This window comes from Miscanthus floridulus, chromosome 8 (assembly GCF_019320115.1).
Source record: "Miscanthus floridulus cultivar M001 chromosome 8, ASM1932011v1, whole genome shotgun sequence".
Classification (NCBI taxonomy): Eukaryota; Viridiplantae; Streptophyta; class Magnoliopsida; order Poales; family Poaceae; genus Miscanthus; species Miscanthus floridulus.
Window position 1 is genome coordinate 141,660,894 of NC_089587.1, and position 24,107 is coordinate 141,685,000.

Genomic DNA, 24,107 nt, shown 5'->3' on the forward strand with positions numbered 1-24,107 from the left:
ACACACACTGGACCACCTGTGCGTCCTCCTCTATGCGACCGTGCGGGGTGGTGCATGTGCAGGATACCATATATAACACCAAGACAGTGTATACGTTTATATGCTGGCTTTTTTGATGTACAAGGTTTAATGGAAGCAACCAATCACACACCCGCCACAAACAAATTGAAAGATGAGATTTATTTTAGGGTTGGCGATGGATGCGCTCGTTGGCCGCTGCTGGAAGAAAAGCGGGATTAGCTGACGCCGTCGTCGAACTTGCTGCTCATCAGAGACAAGGTCGCGCTCGGCAGCACCCGGTTCACCTGAGGTTGCTCTGCTTGCACAAAACAATTAATCAGAGAGCACCACATGGTCATGGTGATGCATCCATCCATAAATAAATACTCCTATAGATAGATAAAAGCTTACTCTTGACGGCCTCCAGCTCCGGCGGCGTGAGCCTCGCCGAGAACCCGCTCATGACGTTCCTGTAGTTGTACACGATCGCCGTTTTCGCCTTCGCGTCACTGCACGCATCAGATAGATCATGCATCACGGATCATGATGAGGTTCCGTTCCGTTCCGACGATGGATTCATTCAGAGATCGATCGATCGCGGGGTGCACGTACGTACCTTCCGAGGGAGGCGGCGAGGATGCCGAGCTGGTACGCCTGGCAGTCGACGGCCGGGTGGTGTGGGTCGACGTAGACGGCAGGAAATGCCGCTGCTGCACTGCACGTCCTCCAAAAAAGTAGGAACCCAAGATAATAATCTGCCAAATTTTAAAGATCTGAATGCAAACTTCCACTACTAAAAAAACTTTTGTAGCAATGAGATAATTTTTTTTATAGGGGCGGCTGGTGATGGAGCCACCTCTACAGTGGACATGCTCGAGACCTACGAGACCAGGCGCCCCTACAAATAACACAGTAGGGGCGACTGGCGATATGAGCCGCCCCTACAAATGGGTCGATTTGTAGAGGGCGGCTCACTCACCAGCTGCCCCGGTGTTGCGATTTGTAGGGGTTGTTCAATCACCAGCCGTCCCTATGATGCCACACGTATAAAACCCTGCAGCCCATTCTTTCTCCTCAGGTCACTCACTCCAACCCGTGAAAAAAAGGTAGAGAGGTCTTGGGCACCTTCTAAAAATTACTCTACTAAGAGAAAGGTTTTGGTCTCAAATTCTTTGGTGGAGAGGTTGTAGAAGGTAAGAAAATGTTATTCCACACTTTTTTTGAAGTTTTAATGGTTGGTTAGTGAGTAATTAGAGTTTTGATTTTCTCTCTCTTCTACGGTGCTTGAACTACTTAAGAAGCAAATTAGATCCAAGTTTTGAATGTACTAGAGTAAATTAGGTAGGGGAACAATATCATACTCTTATTTGGTCCATATTTCTTGATTTTAGTGAACAATTAGTTAGTTTTAGGGATGTTTCATGTGCATGTAGATCTAGGATTTGTTTTTTTTTATTAATTTCATTTTTGTAAATTTATGTTTGGTGAAATTGGACTAGGGTTTGCATGAAAGATATTGTGTAAAATATTAATTGTTGCTGATTATTGTCTTTGAAATTATTTATTATAATCAACGAACATGTATTTTAATTATTTATGGATAAATAGGCCATTAATTAATTTTTCTCTACAATGGTATGTTTGTATGCTTCATGTAATTATATTTGATTTATATTCATATATATCTGAAGTATATACAATTATTCTCAAGTATTTATTAATTTAATTCATTTTTTATATATATCTGAATAAGTAGTCCTTTAATGTTTTTTTGTTGTTGTTGTAAAAGATGGAGTATAAGAACTCTTGGATATATGGTTCGTTAAGGTTCAAGGCATGTTTCCGTGAAGAGGTGGATAAATTTATTGAAGCCGCAGAGAAGCATGAAATGACGTTGACAGAGAATAAGGATATAATTATTTGTCCCTGTAAAGATTGCAAGAATCATATGGCATGGATAGATGTGACTATCATCAGATCACATTTGATTATGCGAGGATTTGTTGAGGACTACCCACTGTGGATTCATTATGGTGAAACGGTTATTGTTAATGATGAGGATGAGGAGGAATACGACCACAAAATCCTAGAATCCATATCCCAATATTCAGTAGAGCGTGATGCACGAATGGATCCTGAGTTTGGCAATGAACAAGGTGGTGATGCTAGTGGTTGGGATGGTAACGACGAAGGTGGTGCCAATAATGATGTGAAGATGATTAGGAGAACATGATTCGAGCCCTTGGACCAGAGATTTTACAAAAGAGTCCGAAAGGTCTAGAAAATTTGAAAAGGGTGACAAAAGCATCGAAGAAGACTGTGTATGGTGTTGAAAAGGGTTGTCCAACACATTAGACATTGCTACGTTTTATGCTTGAGCTACTCATTCTAAAGGCTAGGAATGGCTGGTCAGACTGTAGTTTCAATGATCTATTGCGTCTCCTGTTATGGATGCTGCCACAACCAAACTCAGTTCCCGCCAACACATACTAAGCGAAGAAGGTCATAAGTTCATTGACAATGGGGGTTGAAAAAAAATCCATGCATGCCCCAACCACTATATCATTTTTTGTGGCGAAACATTCAAGTCACTAGATAAATGTCCCCGGTGTGAGGCCGGCCGGTACAAGAACAATGACCTTTATGGTGAGGACGAAGCCTCCACGGAGAAAAAGAGGAATAAGAAGGGTACAAAAAAGGTGGTACAAGAATCTCAGCCCCTAGAGGACACTCCATTAGGCAACGATGCAAAGTAGAGAAAAATTCCTGCCTTGGTAATGTGGTACCTGCCAGTGACCGACCGTTTGAGACGTATCTTCCTAAACCCTAAAGAAGCCGCACTCATGACATGGTGGGATGATAAGCTCAAGGTGGATGATGATAAGATTGCACACCCGGCTGATTGTAGTCAGTGGCAAAGGATCGATGAGAAGCACAAAGAATTCAGCGATGACCCAAGGAATGTACGGTTTGGCTTGAGCACCGATGAAATGAATCCCTTCAATGAGAGGATGAGCGACCACAGCATTTGGCCAGTGATCTTTACCATGTACAACATCCCACCGTGGTTGTGTCAGAAGAGAAAGTACCTTGTCCTCACTATTCTTATTTCTGACCCTAAACAACTAGGCATTGATATAGACGTGTTCCTCGAGCCTTTGATGTAAGAAATGGAGAGGCTATGGAGGCATGGGGAGCCGATGTACGATGCGTTCCGAAAGGAGGACTTTATATGTAGAGCAATAATTTTGTTACTACCAATGATTACCCCGCTCTGTTTGCTTTGTCTGGACAGATCAAAGGAAAGACGGGATGCTTAGTTTACTTAGATGGTACTACATGGGTGTTTCTAGATGCATCCAAGAAGAGAGTTTATCTAAGGAACCGACGTTTCTTAAAGACAAGTTACAAGTACCGCAACAAATTATTCTTTAGATTTTATGATAACACCCCAGAGATTAAACCCCCTCTAGAGAGACGTCATAATAGAGAACACGTGTACAAAATGGTGAAAAAGATACGTGTCGTCTATGGAAAGAAGAATCCAGATGGGGTGAATAGAGATAGAAGCACACCTCCTATCGAAGGCACACCTTTCAAGAAACAATCGATCTTCTTTCAGTATCTGCCTTATTGGACAGACTTGGAGGTCCCTCATGCCATTGATGCTATGCACGTGTAGAAGAATGTCTTTGAGAGTCTCATTGCTACCTTGATGGACACAGGCAAGTCAAAGGATGGTATGAAATCACAGAAAGACATGGTGCAGCTAAACATGATGCCACAACTTCACCCGGTACCTGAGGCTAATGGAAAATACACTCGGCCAGCGACGTGCTTCAACCTAACACTAGAAGAGAAGAGAGCTATATGTACTTTCCTGAGGGGGGGTCAAAGTCCCGACTAGGTTTTCAGCGAATGTGAAGAAGCTAGTGTCGATGAAGGACTTATCAATAACACACTATAAGGCTCACGATTATCATGTGATGCTGATAGTGTTTCTACCTATTGCAATCAGGGCTATAAAGCTAGAGTTCTTAAAAATAGCCATCACCCGCACGTGCTACTTCTTTTCGAAGATCTCATAGAAGACGATTGGCAAAAAAGAGCTGAGTGACCTACATGAATTTGTGGTGGAGACATAAAACCAACTAGAGATGTGTTTACCTCTTGCTTTTTTTGATATAATGCCACATCTCATGATTCACATGGTTCATCAGATATAGGCGCTGGGCCCTTGCTACTTGCATAAAATATGGTCCTACGAGCGGTTCATGTCGGTTCAAATCCGATACATGCATAATCGAGCATACCCAGAGGGCTCCATGATAAAGGGTTACAGTACTGAAGAAGTCATCGAGTGCTGTCAAGAGTACCTAAAAGTATAGAAAGGGATTGGTAAACCCGATTCTCATCACAAGGGTAGGCTGGCTGGGAAGGACACCAGTGGTAGAAAAGTGTTCATCGACCATGATTATAAATAAGTGAGTTGGGCGTATTACAGTGTCTTGCAGAGTACACAACTGATGCAACCGTACATTGATGAACACTTGGCTATCATTATGGCAGAGAGAAATGGTCGTTCAGATGATTAGGTCATGAAACGGCACAAGCAACGACTAACTACATGGTTGAAGGACCAAAACATACCGCCTAGAGAAACCATAGACTCTATTACCATCAGTAGGTTGGTGGAGGGGCCATCGAGACAAGTGACATCTTGGAAAGCTTATGACATCAATGGGTACATGTACTATACCCCCACAAATGATAGTAAATATGTGAACCAAAACACCGGTGTTCGAATAGAAGCTCTCGATGGAGTGGGGAGAAGGATCCAATACTTTGGCATCATTGAAGAGATATGGAAACTTGACTATGGAAGAGATATAACGGTGGTCCTATTTTGATGCCGCTAGATCAAACAACACCAACTGAACAAGATCTGATTGAGACTCCTAGACCTCGATAATCTAGGCTACCAAGATGACCCTTGGGTGCTTGCTTCACGTGTCGCACAAGTTTTCTATATGCCTGACCCACAAAGTAACCTCCCCCCGAAGAAGACAAAACACGTGGTTGCCTTTGGGAAATAGCACATTATCAGAGTTGATGGCGTGGATGATGTTGAAGCTTACAATAACTACAATAAGATGCCGCTATTCACAGACTTTTCTAAGAAGATCAGTGTTGTGGAAAAGAACCTGCCCAAATGCATATTGCCATGGGAACAAAAAGGTGTCAAGAAAAAAGTCGTTACAGTGGGCTAGCTAGTTGTTGAACGTGGAGTGTTTGTGTATGTGTGTGTTTGTAAGACTTCATTTATGCATGTATGTGAGACTATATATTTATGTATATGTGTGAGACTATATATTTATGTATGTGTGTTAGACTACATTTATGCATGTGTGTGAGACTACCCTTTGCAACATCTAGATGAACCTAATGCAACATCCACTTTATTACTACTAAAACAGTTGTAACACGCAGATACTTGAAACATGCACTTATTACTACTGCAACATGTTCGGACTACTATTGAAATACTTAAAACAAGCACTTAACACGTTATGAAAATAAAGAAATGACCAAAATAAAAGTTGGAGATCTTGACGAGTTATACAACTTTTATATTCATCACCTTTATAGCCAAAATCATTTAGTGGTTGAAAATCAGGTTTGAAGTTGTCATTTTCTGAAATTCAAAATTTGAATTGTACAAAATTAATGACAAAGATAGATGGTCGGACTAAAATGATAGAGCATGATTTTAGAAAATTTTAGGAAAAAAACATCACATTTGGAGTTAGTATGAGGAAGAAAAACTAGTTACAAGTTTCAACCATAGATTAAAAAAGAAATCACACTTGTTCATCATTGATCATCATGAACAGTTGTGATTTTTTTTAATCTTTGGGTAAAATTTGTAACTAGTATTTCTCACTTATACTAACTCCAAATGTGATGATTTTTTCCTAAAATTTTCTAAAATCATGCCCTATCAATTTACTGTATTGATTTGGTCATTCTTTTTATTTGACAAAGTTTGAGCAATTTAAATTTTCAAATTTAAAAAATTATAAGTTCTAACAAGATTTTAAAACACCAAATGATTTCAGCTGAAAAAGTGATTAATACCAAATATGTATAACTCATCAAGATCTACAACTTTTATTTTGGTTATTTCTTCATCTGACAAAGTGATAGTAAACATTGTTCACAAATAAACATGTCTCGCGTATAGTTTATGAAACTATGAGTGATATGTGAATTTGTGAACAATGTTTACTAATACTTTATCAAATGAAGAAGTGACCAAAATAAAAATTGTAGATAGTGATGAGTTCAATAATTTTTATGTTCACCGACTTTTGTAGTTGAAATCATTTAAGGTTTCAAAATCTTGTTTGAAGTTGTCATTTATTGAAATTCAAAATTTAAACTGTTCACATTTAGTCAAATGAAAAGATGGCCAAAATATAAGTTGTACATCTTGATGAGTTCTACAATTTTGGTATTCAGGAGTTTTCAGCTAAAATCATTTAGTTTTTTCAAAATCTTGTTTGAAGTTGTCATTTTCAGAAATTCAAATTTTGAATCGTTCAAAGTTCATCACATGAAAAGATGACGAAAATAAAAGTTATACATCTTGATGAGTTGTACAACTTTTATATTCATAACTTTTTCAGTTGAAATCATATACTCTTTAAAATGTTGTTTCAAGTTGTAATTGTTTGAATTTTAAATTTTGAATCGTTCAAACAAAGTCATATGACAAGATGACCAAAAAAAGTTGTACTATATTGATTAGTTATACAACTTTTATGTTTACAATATTTTTATTTTAGGTCATTTAATGTCCTTAACATTGTAGTCGAAGTTTTAAAATTCAAATTTTTAATTTTTGATTTTTTTGTTTTCTATATAGCAAATTGTTTTATATATATTTGTGCATATATAAAATAATACAAAATATTATATACATTTACTTTGTGTTTTTGTGAAGTAAAAAATTAATAATTTAATAAAATGGAAAATATTTGTAGGGGCGGCTATTTTAGGAACCGCCCCTACAAATGCATTTGTAGGGGCGGCTGGTATTTTAAGCTGCCCCTACAAATCGTCCTGGGTATATAAGCACGGTCGCTCGGGGGCCGAAATTTTGTAAGTGTTGGGCGCTCTCTTCTTCCTCACGATGTTGTCAGGCTGCTAATTTTTCCCCACAGCCGCCGCCTCCCGGACCTCTCCCGACGCCGGCTCCCACTCTCCGCACCCCCAGACCACAGCTCGACATCCCTAAGCCACCACGATGCCGCATGACCCATCTCCACGGTGGCTAGGGTTTTAGAGACCCCGGCTGGCCGACCCGCCGCCTCCTCCCCATCTCCGACCTCAAGCTCCACCAACCCGCTCCATCCCCCGGGCTGCCAAGCAAGTTAGAGTTTGCTGCCGTGCTATCCACATCCACGACCTAGTCCGCTGCCGCCTCGTTTCTGACCTTGAGGTGCCACGAGCCTGCTCCCTGACCATCCCATGGCCTAGGTGCTCGTGCGCTCCGGCGTCCGTGCTCCCTCCCCCGGCGAGCGGCCATGGTGCCCAAGCTCTCCGGCGTCCATGCTCCTTCCCAAGCATCCATGCTCCCTCCCCCGGCTAGCAGCTGAAAGGTCCTAATGGCTAGAGGGGGTGAATAGCCTATTAAAAATTTCTACAACAACACTTAGCAAACCGGTTAGACAATTATGAGGCGAAAGCAAGTGTTGCGCTAGCCTACTAAAATTGCAAGCCACCTACCACAATTCTAGTTTATATAGTTTCTATCCACACAATAGCTATATCACTACGCTAAGTTAGTGCACTCTCAAATACTAACTAAAGGGCCACACTAACTAAATTAACAAGCTCTCACAACTAGCTACACTAAAGAGCTTGACAACCAGTTTACGGTAATATAAAGAGAGTGAGCAAGATAGTTATACCGCCGTATCAAGGAAGGAGCTAATCAATCACAATAATGAATACCAATGAAGACCAATCACCTTGAAATTAAATGACGACACAATGATTTTTTTACCGAGGTTTACTTGCTTGCCGGCAAGCTAGTCCTCGTTGTGGCGATTCACTCACTTGGAGGTTCACACGCCAAACCCTCAATAGGATACCGCACAACCAACACAAGATGAGGATCACACAAGCCACGAGCAATCCACTAGAGTACCTTTTGGCTCTCGACCAGGGAAAGGTCAAGAACCCCTCACAATCACCACGATCGGAGCTAGAGACAATCACCAACCTCCGCTCGACGATCCTCGCTGCTCTAAGCCGTCTAGGTGGCGGCAACCACCAAGAGTAACAAGCGAATCCCGCAGCAAAACACGAACACCAAACGCCTCTAGATGCAAACACTCAAGCAATGCACTTGGATTCACTCGCAATCTCACAAAGATGTTGAATCTATGATGAAGATGAGTGGGAGGGCTTTGGCTAAGCTCACAAGGTTGCTATGTCAATGAAAATGGCCAAGAGAGTGAGCTAGAGCCGGCAATGGGGCTTAAATAGAAGCCCCTCATGAAATAGAGCCATTGTACCTCTTCACTGGGCACTACTCGGGGTGACCGGACGCTCTGGTCATATCGACCGGACGCACCCTGCCAGCGTTCGGTCAACGGATGGCTGCCACATCATCCCTCTCTTCAAATACTAAGCGCCCGATCCCAATGGTCAAGTGATGACCGGACACAACATAGTGCCACGACCGGACGCAGGACCCCAACGTCCGATCACTTCCAGTAAGGTTCCAGCTGCGACCAAACGTGTCAGTTTGATCATGATCAGACGTAGGACCCCAACGTCTGGTCATTTCTAGTAAGCCTCCTATCGTGACTGGACGCATCCGGTCATGCCCGACTGGACTCACCCAGCGTCTGGTCACACTCTGTCTCCTCTGTGCGCTGCCACGTTAGTAGGACTAGACGCATCCCGCCAACATCCGGTCACGAAGTGACCCAGCATCCGGTCAAAGACTGACGCCAGCATCTTCATAGCTTCCATTGACCAGACGCTCCGGTCTAGTTGAGACCAGCGTAAGGTGCACTCTGTGAAACGAGAAAATTAGCTATTTGCCATTGCAAACAATGGGCTTCGCAAAATTGCCATTCAAAAAATTGACTTCATAAAATTGCCAGTCTAAACATGTACACTTTGTTTTTGTTGCCATAATCCCTATTTAGCTCCTTTGTTTCTGTTTTTTGAGATTATTCTCCATGTGAAAAGACATTGCTGTCCTTGGCTGCTGGGAGACGTCCGTTTGCACGAGATTGGCTGCTGCTGGGAGACGTCCGTTCCGTTTGCACGAGATTGGCTGCTGCTAGGAGACGTCCGTTTGCACGAGATTGGCTGCATCAAACATCAGATAGATATAGTTCACATCCGTGTCCACTCACACACGAACAACGCTCGCGTGCCCTAGACGTACATGTCCCAACAGCCAAGGGCAGCAATGTCTTTTCGTGTGGAGGACAATCCCAAAAAAACAGAAACAAAGGAGCTAAATAGGGATTATGGCAACAAAAACAAAGTGTACATGTTTAGACTGGCAATTTTACGAAGTCAATTTTTTGAATGGCAATTTTGCGAAGCCCATTGTTTGCAATGGCAAATAGCCAATTTTCTCCTGTGAAACCCTGTCTTTTCTGTACAGGGCGCCGGTGGCACCGTCGGACACTCCGCTGGTGAAGTTTCTAACCCTTCCTCAAATGTGCCAACCACCAAGTGTATCAGCTTGTGCACATGTGTTAGCATATTTTTACAAAATGTTTTCAAGGGTGTTAGCACTCCACTAGATCCTAAATGCATATGCAATGAGTTAGAGCATCTAGTGGCACTTTGATAACTGCATTTTGATACGAATTTCACCCCTCTTAATGGTACGACTATCGATCCTAAATATAATCACACTCACTAAGTGTCTCAATCACTAAAACAAAATGGCTCCTACCACTTATACCTTTACCTTGAGCCTTTTGTTTTTCTCTTTCTTCTTTTCAAGTCCAAGCACTTGATCATTACCATGGCATCACCATCATCATGTCATGATCTTTATTTGCTTCACCATTTGGAATGTGCTACTTATCTCATGGTCACTTTGATAAACTAGGTTATCACTTATGGTTTTATCAATTCACCAAAATTAAACTAGAGCTTTCAGTAGCCCTGGTGCCCATTAGGGTCCAGCATCCACAGACCTCCAACGGCGGGCGGCCTGGCTGCCCGTGCTCTCCGGCATCCGCGCACCTCCACCGGCGTCCGCGCTCCTCCACAACTTTCCCTACACCTGATAGGTTCAGATCCACCACTGCTATTGCTCGCTGCTTGCTGCTCCATCACTTGTTCCTGATAGGTTCGGATCCACAACCTTTTTTAGTGTAAATGGGCTAAAATTTTTCATATCAAGCTTCTTCCTTTTTATCTGTTCCTTTTGCTGCAATACAATTAGAAATGCTATTTGGTACTGAATATGAGCAGTGTTTATATTTCATTTGGGGGGGGGGGTGTAGTGCTGCAATCTAAACAGATCTGTTGTCTCTGAACTAATATTTCTTTTTTTTGCTACTGCTGCAATCTGAATCAATCTGTTATATAGAATCATAGCTATTGTCTCTAAACCAATCTGTAGACATCAATGAAACTTGGGAGGACCAATTCTTTAGTTAGTTTTATGCCTCTCACCCTCTCAGTACCTATCCAAGACAGTAATGAAGCTTCTTTTTGAAAAGAAACTTCTATTTTGATATGCATTCCCTGTAGTTCGGTGCACTTTGTGCAATAGCAACCCTAGAGCATCTATGTGTTCGGTCAGGTTAATTGGAAGGTTTTTTAAAATTCCGTGTCGGCATCCTGACTTGGAGTCTAACTTGAACTTGCTAACTGATGCGAGCAGTTTAGTATGCAGCCTATGCAGTGGCGGAGCCAGAACCAAAACATAGGGGGGGCCAATTTGCCAATAAAATCCATAAGTACATAGGTAGTAGAGAAATTTGTCTTACTAGTTACTACTTATAATCATGCTACAGTAAACAAAATGCAGTTGACTGTGTAGTCTATCACTTAATCAGCCACTTATAGTTTATATATCCTATCGATTTTAGTCTAGAAGAAAAAAAAAGGACAATCAATAAGAAATCAAACATACTACATACATGTATGTATGGCTGTAAGCCTGTAGCCTGTACGTAGAGCAGCAAAGGGCTGATGCAGAGGAGTAGAAGACTGCTGTGTGGGAGACGGAGCTGACGCTAGCTGCTGGTTGACGGCCGGCCGTCTAGGCCTCGCCGGTCACTGGCTGAGGCACAGACTCGACGACTCGCCGCTCGCGGACGCAGAAGGCAGCCGGATATGACGGTCTCGCAGAGAATTGGGGCTTGCGGGTTCCGAGCGTTGGGTGCTGCTGCCTGCTGATTTGCTGTGCTGGACGATTTGGACTGAATATTATATGGGCTTCTTCAAAAATTCACAGAGGCAAGGGGGGGCCAGAGCCCTCTATGGCCCCAACGTGGCTCCGCCACTGAGCCTATGGAAGCATGTCAAAAGACTCTGTGCACTGAGAACTACTATGTCCTGATGGCTGATGGAATGCAATCCTAGTAGCTCATGAGAAGGCAACTATGACATTGTTACCACAGATCTATGTTCGGGAGTAACTGACATGCACATATACTTTGTTGTTAATTTAGTAAATCAGAAAGGAAAATGTTGTTAACTTTTTTTGTAGCTCTAGTTTTCTGTTGCCGTTATTTTTCCTGGCTGAATGAGTATGTTTGCCTTATTGGTAGTTTTGGGGCCTCTACCACCAGCCTCTTTAGGCTTGCTTGACAGATAATTTTTTCCACCGAATTATGGGTCAGCAGCTAAAAAATTATTTGGGCAAGAATTTTTACTTTTTGCAATTATGGGTGAGCAGCTAAAAAATTATCAAATTCTTATCCATTCTATAGAACATACTATGCATTTAGTTGTGGTGTGCATACTGTTTTGAGATTTTAGTGCTGTATGGACTTTGAACCAACTTGAATTCAGTAGCAGACCAGCTGTCATGATTATGCCAAATAATTAAGGTTATTTATTCAATTATGACAAATTAACGCCCTATTCTAAACTGGGGCCGTGCGTGGTTCATCTTTTATTTTCAGATTGAGAAGTCATTTTGCAATTATGTTGTTTTCTACGCTATATTCTTGTCTCTATCTAATTTTGTAGAAATTTACGGTATGTCTACAGTCATGCTCTTAACCCAGCAGTCTCATCATCGAAAAGCTATTCAGCTATCAACTGGAGCCACACAAGTGTTAAAAAACTGATTAAATTCAACATGTAGTGTATATCCCAGTGTCTTGAACTGAACACCAAATCCTAGATTTATGAATAGAAATGTCGAAAAGTACAATATAATTGTTCAACCATTAAAAACACTGATCCTTTGTATTGGATCCCCAAGTCTATGAAATTAATAATCTATGGCATACATGTTAATACGGCAAGTGATTTTGGCTCACCTCTTGAACTTACTTTGGTTACTACGACCTTCCGCTCTGCTGGCTAAGTTCTTCCTTCCTCCTCTTTCCTTAAAATATACTGTAACTGTAAATGTCTGATCAACATATAATAATACTTACATTTTTTGCAAGGCAAGATGTCCTTTCATATTTCTACCTTGATACATGCTGATCGTCTGGAGCAACATATAATACCTTGTAACTGTAAATGTCTGATCAACATATAATAATACCTACTTATAAGCAGCTATTGTTTTTTGCCACCTTTCCTATCCTCTATGTTTGGGAAGTAGCAGCTGCTCTTTTTACACATTTTCCTCTCTATGTTTGTTAAGCAGTTGTTGCTTTTTTGTCAAATCTCCCCTCTCCTCTCCTCTCCTTTGTTTTACCGATGATGAAATTGTCCAAGCCATACATTATATGGAATATGAGCTGATGATCAAGAACTTGTGAGGAACTTGGCATCATTACCAGTCGCCCCTACTATCTTTTTCTATATGCTCATTGTTTTTTCTATATGCTCATTGTGTTTATGATGCCTTTATGCTCCAAGTTCTTTATCAAATGATGATTGACATGTTTCTGAGGCCTCTACCTCCACTGCTACTATTACTACTCGTTTTGTGAGTTAGTTTGAACTTGATTGATGGCTATTTTCTTCACTTCCACTAGGAAATGGACCATTGCTATGTTGTTTTCAACGGGAAGAAACTTGGGATTTACATGTCTTGGCATGAGGCTAGTGAACATGTGCTTAGGTTCAAAAATGCTATACACAAGAAGTACAACAACTATAACCATACACTCAGAGATTTCAATGCCTATGTTGGAGCAGCAACTACCTCCCCTAATCTGGTCCCAACTGATTGTGGTGAAAGCATCCCCCTCAAAGTGGTAAGAGTGGTTCTTGCAAGAATGTGGTGATTATTAGTCTGTTGGTGATGGTGTTTGGACTTTAGATGAGGCTTTCCATGAGCTGCCAATGCAACTGCAATACTTAGGCCTATGATGACACAATTAGATGGTCGATGTAGTTGGATAACACAATTGTATGATGATTTAATTATGGTGTCTGAGGCCTATTAGTTTGGATAACACTAATTTATGTTGTCAGCGATATTTTGGTTGTAATGCAACATTATCTATTAATAATACTGATGCTGCTTTGTAGACCCTCCTCTCCTAGTCCTACTACTTCTACTCTTCTCCTCTCCTATTCTCTGCTCCTACTTCTTCTACTCCTCTCCTCTCCTGTTCCTCTACTATAACTGTTTTCCTTGACATAAATTTAGGAGAAGATATGGCCGAACTCCCTTCGCCGTATCTACCAAATAATTATGTGTATGATCTGGACATCCAACCAGCATTGGGGAGGGCAAACCACCCATATTCAAGCATAGTAAGTAACATATTTTAAAGACACCTCTATAGATATTTTATTCTGATATATATAAATCTTAAATGTAGACAATTTATCCTATACCATGGTTCAGAGAGACACTCTCAAATTTTGGGGTTGATTTCCTCAATGTTGGTACATTTCTTATAGATGGTTGACTCAAGCAATGTCGAATTGGCTTTTCTATTCTCGCTAGGGCGGGTAACCAACAAGGTATGGTTTTATACATCGATAGGACGAGCAGCGGTCAACCTCATGACATTACTGCGCACAAATATGCTATGCAAGCATGTTTAAGGGCGCTTCAAAATATTGGGTACAATATTCCTACATACTCCTCCATGAGGATTGTTGCTTTGAATGTGGGCTTCCACCACGATATTGGACTATTTTGTGCACAGCTTGCTGAGGACAACATGAATAATGTGGTCAGTTTTATAACTTATATCCAGATTAATTGTTATGTCTATATATATGCATGGTTCTGATAACCACATTTTTTCCAACACTTGCAGATTCAGGAGAACGACGTAACATATGCAAGTGTTAGCTTTGAAGCCATTTTAATCTAGGCCATGTATCACTTGGGTCATTATAAATGGGAATATAGTGGCCCTATTCTCACTTCAAAGGGAATCCAGGAAAAAATTCTTATGACTAGGAGTGAAGATTCTCGACCAATGCTGATTGTCGTCAGTAGACCTTGTGAACGATCTTGTGAAGCAAGGGAGAGTGCACTAGTAAATACATTGTGCTACATCAGTGACATGTTGGCATATGAAATGAATGATCTGCACTTCTTCGAGTATGTGGTACGACATTAAAAAATTCTAGGAAGTTAAATTACTGTTAGTTGTAATAATGAACTGATCTAAATTATTATGTGTTTGTAATGAATGGGTTTGTAATGAAGTAATTTAAATTATTTTGTGTTTGTAGTGCATATATCTTCTTCTCAATTAGTTGTTGATATAATATCCTTGTGAATTATATATATGTATATAAGTTCTAGTCATATTTAAATTTCCAAATTTCATTTTTTGGTGTGAAAATGTACTGTAGGGGCGGCTGGTGTTACAACCGCCCCTATAAATTATTTTTGTAGAGGCGGCTGTTGTTACCAACTGCCCCTACAAATACAGTTGTAGGGGCGGTTGGTGACACAAGCTGCCTCTACAAATCGATTTATAGGGGCGGCTTGGGAACCACCTCTACAAACCCTTGATTTGTAGAGACGGTGTGGTAGAGGCGGCTGGCGAAACCGCCTCTACAAACCATCGCCAGCCGCCCCTACAAATGCTTACTGTAGTAGTGTTATACTTTGATGATTGATTACATGCATGCGTGTAAATTCACATGTCTCTCATCTGTAGCAAGTATTACAAGGAGAAAAAGGAATGTATTTTACAATTTAATTACATGCACAAGCCACGTTTGATTCAGAAGAAGGAAGAACAACGAACAATGCCTAGTCACGGATGGTCATCAACACAATGCATGCATGGATGGATGGATGGATGGATGGAGCAATATACATGGTCATTGAACAACATTCACAATGCACAACTAGCAACTAGCTAGTTCAATTCGGGGTCGTGCACACGGGCGCGACGGTGGGGGCGCCGTGCAGGACGTGCTCTATGACATCGTAGAGCTCACCATCGCCCCAGAGCATGTATGCCTCCTCGCCGTGGACGGCGTCATCACCGACCTTGAGCTTGTCCTTGGTCATGTGCAGCGGGACGACGGCATTGATGGCGACGCAGATGATCGAGGTGACGGCCACGTTCCATCCGATGATGAAGAGCATGCCCACTAGTTGCTTGCCGAGCTACGCACCGCCGTCGTAGAAGGTTCCCTAGGAGTTGTGATGGGTAGGAAGAGCACGCACAGGGTGGGGTCGGTGAGGAGCCCCATGAGCAGGCCGCCCAGGAGCCCCGCCACACCATGCATGTGGATGATGCCTAGCATGTCGTCCACGTGCTTCAGCAGCGAAGACCACTTGTGCAGGATCATCATCATGTACCACGGGATGCTGCTAGGTAGCACGCCCATCACAATGGCTACCCACCCCTGTGATAGATCATTAGGATTGACTAGCAGCAGATCTAGCGTGTATGAATTTGAATTTAGGATATGATAAACCCTAGAATATGAACTAGTGCTAGGAAATAGAGAGAGAGATGCGGTGTTAGCAAACCATTGGTCGCCTTGTTGGCAGACGAGCTTGCCATGGCATCGGTGTCAGTGACGTGGTGAAGGCGTAGAATAGCAGTGGAGTCTGGTGATGGTGTGGACGTCGTAGTGGAGACGTAGTCGCAAAGGTGGCAGTGAAGACGCGGTGGTGGTGGCTTCCCGCCGCTGGCAGCACCCTCTCTCTAGATTGGCTTTGGGTTAGGACATTGGTGGGGTTTGTGTCGGCTCAGGTGAACCTCGTGCCTTGTGCTCCGCCCCCACCTGCTTTTTATGGTGCTGTGCGACTGGGGGCCCACCAACCATAGATAGGGTTGGGCGCCCCCGATCAGGGCGAGTATCAAGGGCCCAATTGGCCATTGGGCCAAGTTGGTAGAGATCAACCTAACATTCTCCCCTTTGATCTCACCTTATGACTTAAACTTAACTTTATCTTTTTTCCATTCCATCACAGATCAGTGCATAGAGAGTGCCTCATCGTCACGGTCAGTTGCCATTCGATTAACAGCTACAATGCACCTCTTTGTTTTGAAATAGATTCTCATCTAGGCCCTTATTATCTAGGAATCATAGGCTTTCCTTAAACCCATGTTGGCTAAGTGTTCTCTGAACACGTTGGGTGGTAAGCCTTTTGTAAGCGGATCCACGAGTATCTTTTCTGTACTTATATGCTCAAGACTGATTATATGATCCCGAACTTTGTCTTTCACAACATAATGCTTTATGTCAATGTGTTTGGCAGCACCACTTAACTTATTGTTGTGAGCATAACATACTGCTTGGATTATTATCGCAGTATAACTTTAGTGGCTTATGTATGTCGTCTACCACTTTCAACCCGGGCATGAACTTCTTCAGCCAATTTACCTGCCCTGTGGCCTCATAACACGCTACAAACTCAGCATATATCGTAGATGATGTAGTGACGGTTTGCTTTGAGCTTTTCCACGATATAGCTCCTCCTACGAGAGTGAATATATATCCTGACATGAATTTTCTATCATCTCTCGCATAATCTGAATCTATATATCCCTCTATGTATAGGGAATCAGATCTTCTGTATGTTAGCATGAGACCTTTTGTGCCATTGCAAGTAACGCAAAACTTTCTTTACTAGTCTCCAGTGTTCTATTCCTGGATTACTCTGATATCTGCCAAGTAACCCGGTAACAAATGCTAAGTCAGGACGTGTACACACTTGAGCATACTATAAACTTCCGACAGCTGAAGCATATGGAACCGCTTTTATTTGATCGAGCTCATATTGGTTCCTCGGACATTGAAATTCCCCAAATCTATTACCCTTGACTATGAGAGCAGGTGAAGGCTTATAATTTTGCATACTATATTTCTTTAGAACCTTTTCTAAGTATGTCTTTTGTGATAGTCCTAAAACCCCATTTTCTCTATCTCGGTAAATCTCTATTCCTAGAACGAATGAAGCTTCACCGAGATCCTTCATATCAAACTTTGAGGACAAGAACTTCTTCGTTTCTAGTAGTATATTAACATCACTACTAGCAAGTAAGATGTCATACGCATATAAGATTAGGAAAATGTATTTCTGATTCTTGAACTTTGCATAAACGCAATTGTCCTCTACATTTTCTTGAAATCCAAACTTTCTTATTGTACTATCAAACTTTAAATACCACTGTCTTGATACTTGTTTTACTCCGTAAATGGATTTCTTTAGGCAGCATCCCATACGTTCTTTTCCTTCCACAACAAAACCTTTTGGTTGTGATATGTAAATATTTTTCTCTAAATCCCCGTTTAGGAACTTCGTCTTTACATCGATCTGATGTAATTCTAAATCATAATGTGCTACAAGCGCCATTATAATTCTAAAAGAATCCTTAGATAAGACTGGAGAAAATGTCTCATTGTAATCTATGCCTTCTCTTTGCGTGAAGCCTTTCGCCATAAGTCGCGCTTTAAATCTTTCTATGTTCTTTTGAGTCATGTTTAGTTTTATAGACCCTATTTACAGCCTACTATCCTGGCTCCTTTAGGAATTGTTTCTAAGTCCCAAACACCATTGGTATTCATTGATTTTATTTCATCTTGCATGGCTTCAAGCCACTTTGATGATTGAGCACTTCTCATGGCTTCTTCAAATGAGGTGGGATCACCCTCTATTTGAAATTCTTTACATTCATAGACTTCGTAGTCATTAGGAATGGCTGATCTCCTAACTCTTTGAGACCTTCTAGGTGCCTTATTAGTTGACGCTTGTTCTATATGAGGCTATTGTTGCTCTTCCTCATGTGTGACAACAGGTTCTATGGGATCCTGAACGATAGGTTCCTCATGTTCATTTATTGTTGCCACAAGAGAACTAACAACAGATGTTGTTACTACAGTGCCATGAACTATTGGTACAACAACAATGGGTAGCATGAAGAATGGTTCCTGAACCATCGGAGTGGGCATGTATATTTGCTTCTCTTCAAAATTAATTTCTTGTGCTACCATGCTCCCCTTGACCATATCATCCTCCAAGAACACAGCGTGTCTCGTTTCTACAAACTTCGTATGTCTGTCAGGACAATAGAAGCGATAACCTTTTGACTTTTCTGGATAGCCAATAAAATGACAACTGACTGTCTTAGAGTCTAGCTTCCCTATGTTGGGATTAAAGACTTTAGCCTCAGCTGGACAACCCCACACATGTAAATAATTAAGTGAGGGTTCATTTCCTATCCACAATTCATATGGTGTTTTAGGCACCGACTTGCTTGGCACTCGATTAAGAATATGAATGGCAATTTTTAACACCTTCATCCATAAACTTATCGGTAGAGTAGAGTAACTTATCATACTTCTCACCATATCCATTAAGGTACGATTATATCTTTCACCTACTCAATTCTGCTGAGGCTCGCCCGGTGTAGAGTACTGGGCAACTATGCCATTTTCCTATAAGAACCATGCAAAAGGTCTAGGAACTTGGCCATATGAGGTGTGTCGACCGTAGTACTCTTTCCCACGGTCAGATCTTACTACTTTAATCTTTAAGTTGTGCTGATTTTCTACTTCAGCCTTAAAAATCTTAAATTTATCCAATGCTTCTGATCTTTCTTTAATTGAATAAATATAGCCAAAATAAGAATAATCATCTATGAATGTTATAAATTAATCATAACCATCCACACTCTTCACAGGAAAAGGACCACAGATGTCTATGTGAACTATTTCTAAAATTTTTGCGCTTCGTTTGGCATCTTTCTTTATTTTCTTAACATACTTTCCTTTTATGCAATCAATGCATTGTTCTAAATCTGAAAATTCTAAAGGCGAAAGAATTGATTTCTTAATCAATCACTCTATTTTCCCCTCAAAATATGGCCTAAACGATAGTGCCATAATTTTAATGATACATCATGAACTCTCTTCTGCTTATTTGTTGCATTCATAGATGAGGAAGCATTCTCATTCTCAGTGCTCACAGCATTCACATTCCCAGAAAGTGATAACAAATAAATCTTGTCTTGTCAGAAGGTAAGACCAACACACTTATTATTAAACACAATCTGACATTTGTCGTTACCAAAATGGCAATCATATCCATCATCGTCTAGTCGTGAAACACTTATCAAGTTTCTACGCAAAGAGGGTACATAAAGAATATCTAAAAGTTGAAGTATAAAACCATCATCTAATTCTAGAGAGAGATCTCCAATGGCTTTAACTCCATTTGCATCTTTAATTCTTTTTTCTCCTCTATGCAGGGTCCACCTCATATGGAATCCCTGTAATGAATTTATAACATGAATAGTTGCACCTGACTTAATTCATCAAGTAGATTTTGCATAACTTAAATACAAGGACTCATCTATGAATGTAATAAAGTCCTCACTTCTCTTCAAAAGGCCCTTCAAGAAATCTGGACAGTTCCTCTGGTAATATCCATGCTTCTTGCACCATTTGCACGGATCCTTTTCAACTTGGGCATTGTTGTTGTTCTGATGGTGGTCATTCTAAGGGGTTTACCTTAAGGTTTGGCATTCTTGTTAAAGTTCTTGTTGTTGTCCTTCACAAGGTTAGTAGAGTCACCCTATGAGCTTTTTAGCCTCTCCTCTTCTTGCACACACATTGCAATGAGCTTCTCAATATCCCATTTATTGTGCTTCTTGTTGTAATTTACAACAAAAGTTTCATATTCTTTAGGCAAGGAAGCAAAAACCAAATGAATCAGAAACTCATCCTTGAGCCCCAAATCCATTAGCTTCAGCTTGGAAGCCGTGTTGTTCATCTTCAGTATGTGCTATCTTATCTCTCCACCAGAGTATTTCTCATTGAATAATTTCTTTATCAAGGTACTGGCATAAGCCTTTGAAGAGCCAGTAAACTGACTCTCAATTTTCTTGAGATACTCTGTGGCGGTGTCACAATCTGGGTTAGACCCCCTTATTGCATCTGAAATAGTGGACTTAGCCACCATCAAGCACTTGTGGTTTGAAATGTCCTATTTCTTACGAAATGTCCTATTTCTTACGTTCAAGATCATATTTCATTCTTACTTCTGCATGATCTCGCTATTGAACAGTGAAATCAGCATCAGTTTCATTTTCTTCCCTCACTAGGTTCATTGGTTCAGTAGGACATGGAGAGGTAAGCGCTAGGTCATTTTTGGACAGCGCAAGTGCTAATTCATACTTCTCTCGCCATACACGATAGTTGTCCCCTTCAAGAGACGGTATGTGTGAGATAAATGCCATAAGGTTGAGTCATGAAAAACACCGTTAGAGATAGTGAGAAAATATGACTTAATAATTGCATGCCTTAATTTAACTTTGGTCAAAATTAAAACATACAACATATAACATTCTTCTACAATAATTCTACATCACTGTTGGGCAAAAATAGAATTAATACATGGAAAACTGATGAAAAAAGATTATAATATTTCTATTATCAACGATGGTCAGAAAAATAACAATATTATAATTTAAATAACTACTCTTTAAATTAAATCATTCTGTTGGTTCGAATTTAATTAGAAGATAATAAACGTTAAACTTTGCAGCGGAAACATGAAAAAATAATTTATTTACTTTTCAGAAGCATTTTACTATACTCATCTACTCTCTGAAAAAATTATCCCACTGGTTTAAATTTTGAGAGAGATTTAAACTAGACAAAAATCATCAAAAATTGCTTCTGAAAAAGAATAAACAAATTCATATTGGTTACTGTGCATTTAGGCCGAAATTCATTCGTGCGCCGTGCTGTCCCCGCACCTAGGCCGCAACCTGGGCCTGGGTCGGGAATTGCTTCGCCCGCCTGGGCTGAAAGCTGGCCCGAGCGCCGAGAGCCATCCATCGCGATCCGACGGCTGAGCATCATTCTCGGCGGAACAAAAACCGCACGCGCGCCGGTTCTCACGAACCCTAACTTCATTTGCTATTCTCCCTTCTCTCTCTACGCTGCGGCGGCCGGCTCTCTCTCCCTTTCTCACCCAAAACCACGGCGGCCGGAGAGAAAGCGGAACGGTGGCGCCGCCACAGGGGTGAGCGTGCCGCCGTCGAGCGGTCCTATGATGGTGCCCTAGCCGGTGCTCGCGTGCGCGGCGCTTTCTTTCCGCGTGCCGGCGAGGCGCGCGGCGGGTCCTTCTTCCCGCGTGCAGTGGTGTCGACGGTGATGAAGAATCCAGGTAGGTTCCTCCCCCTCTTCGTCTGTTTCTCTTCTAGGGTTAGGGTTAGGGTTTCGATCCGATTCGCAAATCGAATCCTCTCCTTCTACTTTCTCGATCTGATCTACCCTAAAAGCTAGATCTACATCTAGTAATGCTTTGATACCATTGATAGATTATTAGGATCGACTAGCAGCAGATCTAGCGTGTATGAACTTGAATTTAGGATATGATAAACCCTAGAATATAAGCTAGTGCTAGAAAACAGAGAGAGGGATACGGTGTTAGCAAACCATCGGTCGCCTTGGAGGTAGACGAGTTGGCCATGGCGTCGGTGTCGGTGACGCGGTGAAGGCGTAGAGTAGCAGTGGAGTCCGGCGATGGTGTGGACGTCGCAGTAGAGGCGCGGTCGCAGTGGCGACGGTGAAGACGCGTCGGTGGCGGGTTCCCGTCGCTGACAGGGCCCTCTCTCTAGATCGGCTTAGGGTTAGTATGTAGTGGGGTTTTGTAGTGGCTCAGGTGAACCTCGTGCCTTGTGCTCCGGCCCCTACCTCCTTTTTATGGCGTTGTGCGACGGGAGTCCACTAACCATAGATAGGGTTGAACGCCCCCGATAAGGACACAGATCAAAGACCCAATTAGCCATTAGGCCAAGTTGGTAGAGATCAACCAAGCACCCTGCACCAACCCTGTACACGCACACGCACACGGCACACCGTACCGTCAGATATATATCACATTCTCGTCGTCCATCGGCAGATTGATTAAATTAAACCAGGTTTACGTGCGTTCAAGAAAAATAGGGGGTACGGAATTTCTCATTGTCCGTCTTCTAATTTTGTGTATAGCAATATAATGAGAAATTCCGATCGAGGAGGAGAAAATTTTAAAATTTGGCAGCATGAGAAGAGAACGGCACAGGCAGATCATCAGAGGAAGGGAAGACGGACGATGGGATCACCTGCGGCGGGCGTGATGCAGACGAGTCCTGTGATCATGCCCTGGACGACGCCCACGACGGACGGCTTCTTGAAGAAGACGACGTCGAGGCATGTCCAGACGATGAGGCTCATGGCGGTGCAGATGTTGGTGTTGAGCACCGACATGGACGCCACTACGTTGGCGGCGTACGGCCCGCCGCCGTTGAACCCGGCCCACCCCATCCACAGCAAACCCGCGCCGGTGAGCGTGAACAGGATGTTGTTGGGCGGGAACCTCTCCCTGTCCTTGTGCGCCCGGGGACCCACCCAGTAGGCGGCCGTGAAGCCGGCGAACTCGGCGGAGAGGTGGATGACGTAGCCGCCGCAGTAGTCGATGACGCCCCACTGGAAGAGGAAGCCGCCGCCCCAGACGGAGAAGGCACCGACGGTGTAGGAGAAGGTGAGCCAGAGCGGCACGAACAGCATCCACGCCGCGAAGCTCATCCGTCCCAGCAGCGACCCGGCCACGAGAATCAGCGTGATGGCCGCGAACACGCACTGGAAGTACACCACGGTGGCCATTGGGTACAGCGGCTCCACGGCGGCGGTCTCCACGGTGGTCCCGTCGGCGAAGTAGTGCGCCGTGGCGGGGAGGTCGGCCTGCCCCACGAGGTAACCCTGGTTCAGCGCGGGCCGGGCCTTGCCCCACAGCGGCAGCAGCTTGTAGCCGAACAACATGTTGTAGGCCCACGTCACCCAGCAGATCCACACCGCCGCGAACGCGTACAGCGCCATGAAGGCCGAGTTCACGGCCCACTTCTTCTTCACCACGCCGCCGTAGAGTACCACCAGGCCAGGGAAGCTCTGCAGCCCCACCAGCGTCGCCGCCGTCAGCTGCCACGCGTTGTCGCCCTTGTTCAGCCAGTCCGGCGACGCCGCCGACGTCTGGTACGCCAGTGGTGTCGTCAGTGGCATCGTCCCGGACGACGACATGTTGCCGACGACCTCGACGACGACGACTCCTCTCTCCTCTGTCTGCTTATAGGGTGCGTGCGGGGTGGTGAAGTTAGTGGCCACAGTGTGCGACTCCAATCTCTAGAGAATATTGCTGTGGTAATGAATAGTTTTAAATTATTTCTCTCCTCTTCAAAAAATTAACTCAAAAAGATGAAGCCAGAAAAAATAACTTTGCCAGCTAGCGAGGAACCAGAAGACAAAAAAAAACTACTCCAGGTACTTGGTAATTTAGCGGTGCTATTCTTTTAATAGCAGACGATCAACAATAAGTATTTTTTTAATTTAGCGGTGCTATTTTTTCTGTAGCAGATGAGGCACCTATTGACGCCTAGACGACTGTGCTGTGTTTCTACTGTGGACTTCTGTGTCTATATTATGTAATTTGAAAAAGA

The 24,107-nt window shown here is 42.6% G+C and overlaps 1 protein-coding gene and 1 pseudogene across 1 annotated transcript; both read right to left on the minus strand.

The window, feature by feature from the left end:
- Positions 1–236: 236 nt before the first annotated feature.
- LOC136469947 (subtilisin-like protease SBT3.17) lies at positions 237–10,282 on the minus strand. The gene is made up of 4 exons (XM_066467955.1): positions 10,242–10,282; positions 617–715; positions 412–509; positions 237–316 (listed from the first exon to the last, which is right to left on the minus strand). The coding sequence occupies exons 1-4, from the start codon at positions 10,280–10,282 to the stop codon at positions 237–239; spliced, it is 318 nt and encodes a 105-aa protein (XP_066324052.1).
- A 5,247-nt stretch (positions 10,283–15,529) lies between these two features.
- Positions 15,530–23,691, minus strand: LOC136473601 (ammonium transporter 3 member 2-like; annotated as a pseudogene).
- Between the last annotated feature and the right edge of the window lie 416 nt (positions 23,692–24,107).

Excerpts from the sequence above, each read along its gene's own strand:
- LOC136469947 (XM_066467955.1), bottom strand. The coding sequence starts at position 10,282 with ATGCCGGAGAGCACGGGCAGCCAGGCCGCCCGCCGTTGGAG. Across the intron at positions 510-616 it reads CTCGCCGCCTCCCTCGGAAG|TGACGCGAAGGCGAAAACGG; the intron begins GTACGTACGTGC and ends TGATGCGTGCAG. Across the intron at positions 317-411 it reads GGAGCTGGAGGCCGTCAAGA|AGCAACCTCAGGTGAACCGG; the intron begins GTAAGCTTTTAT and ends TTGTGCAAGCAG.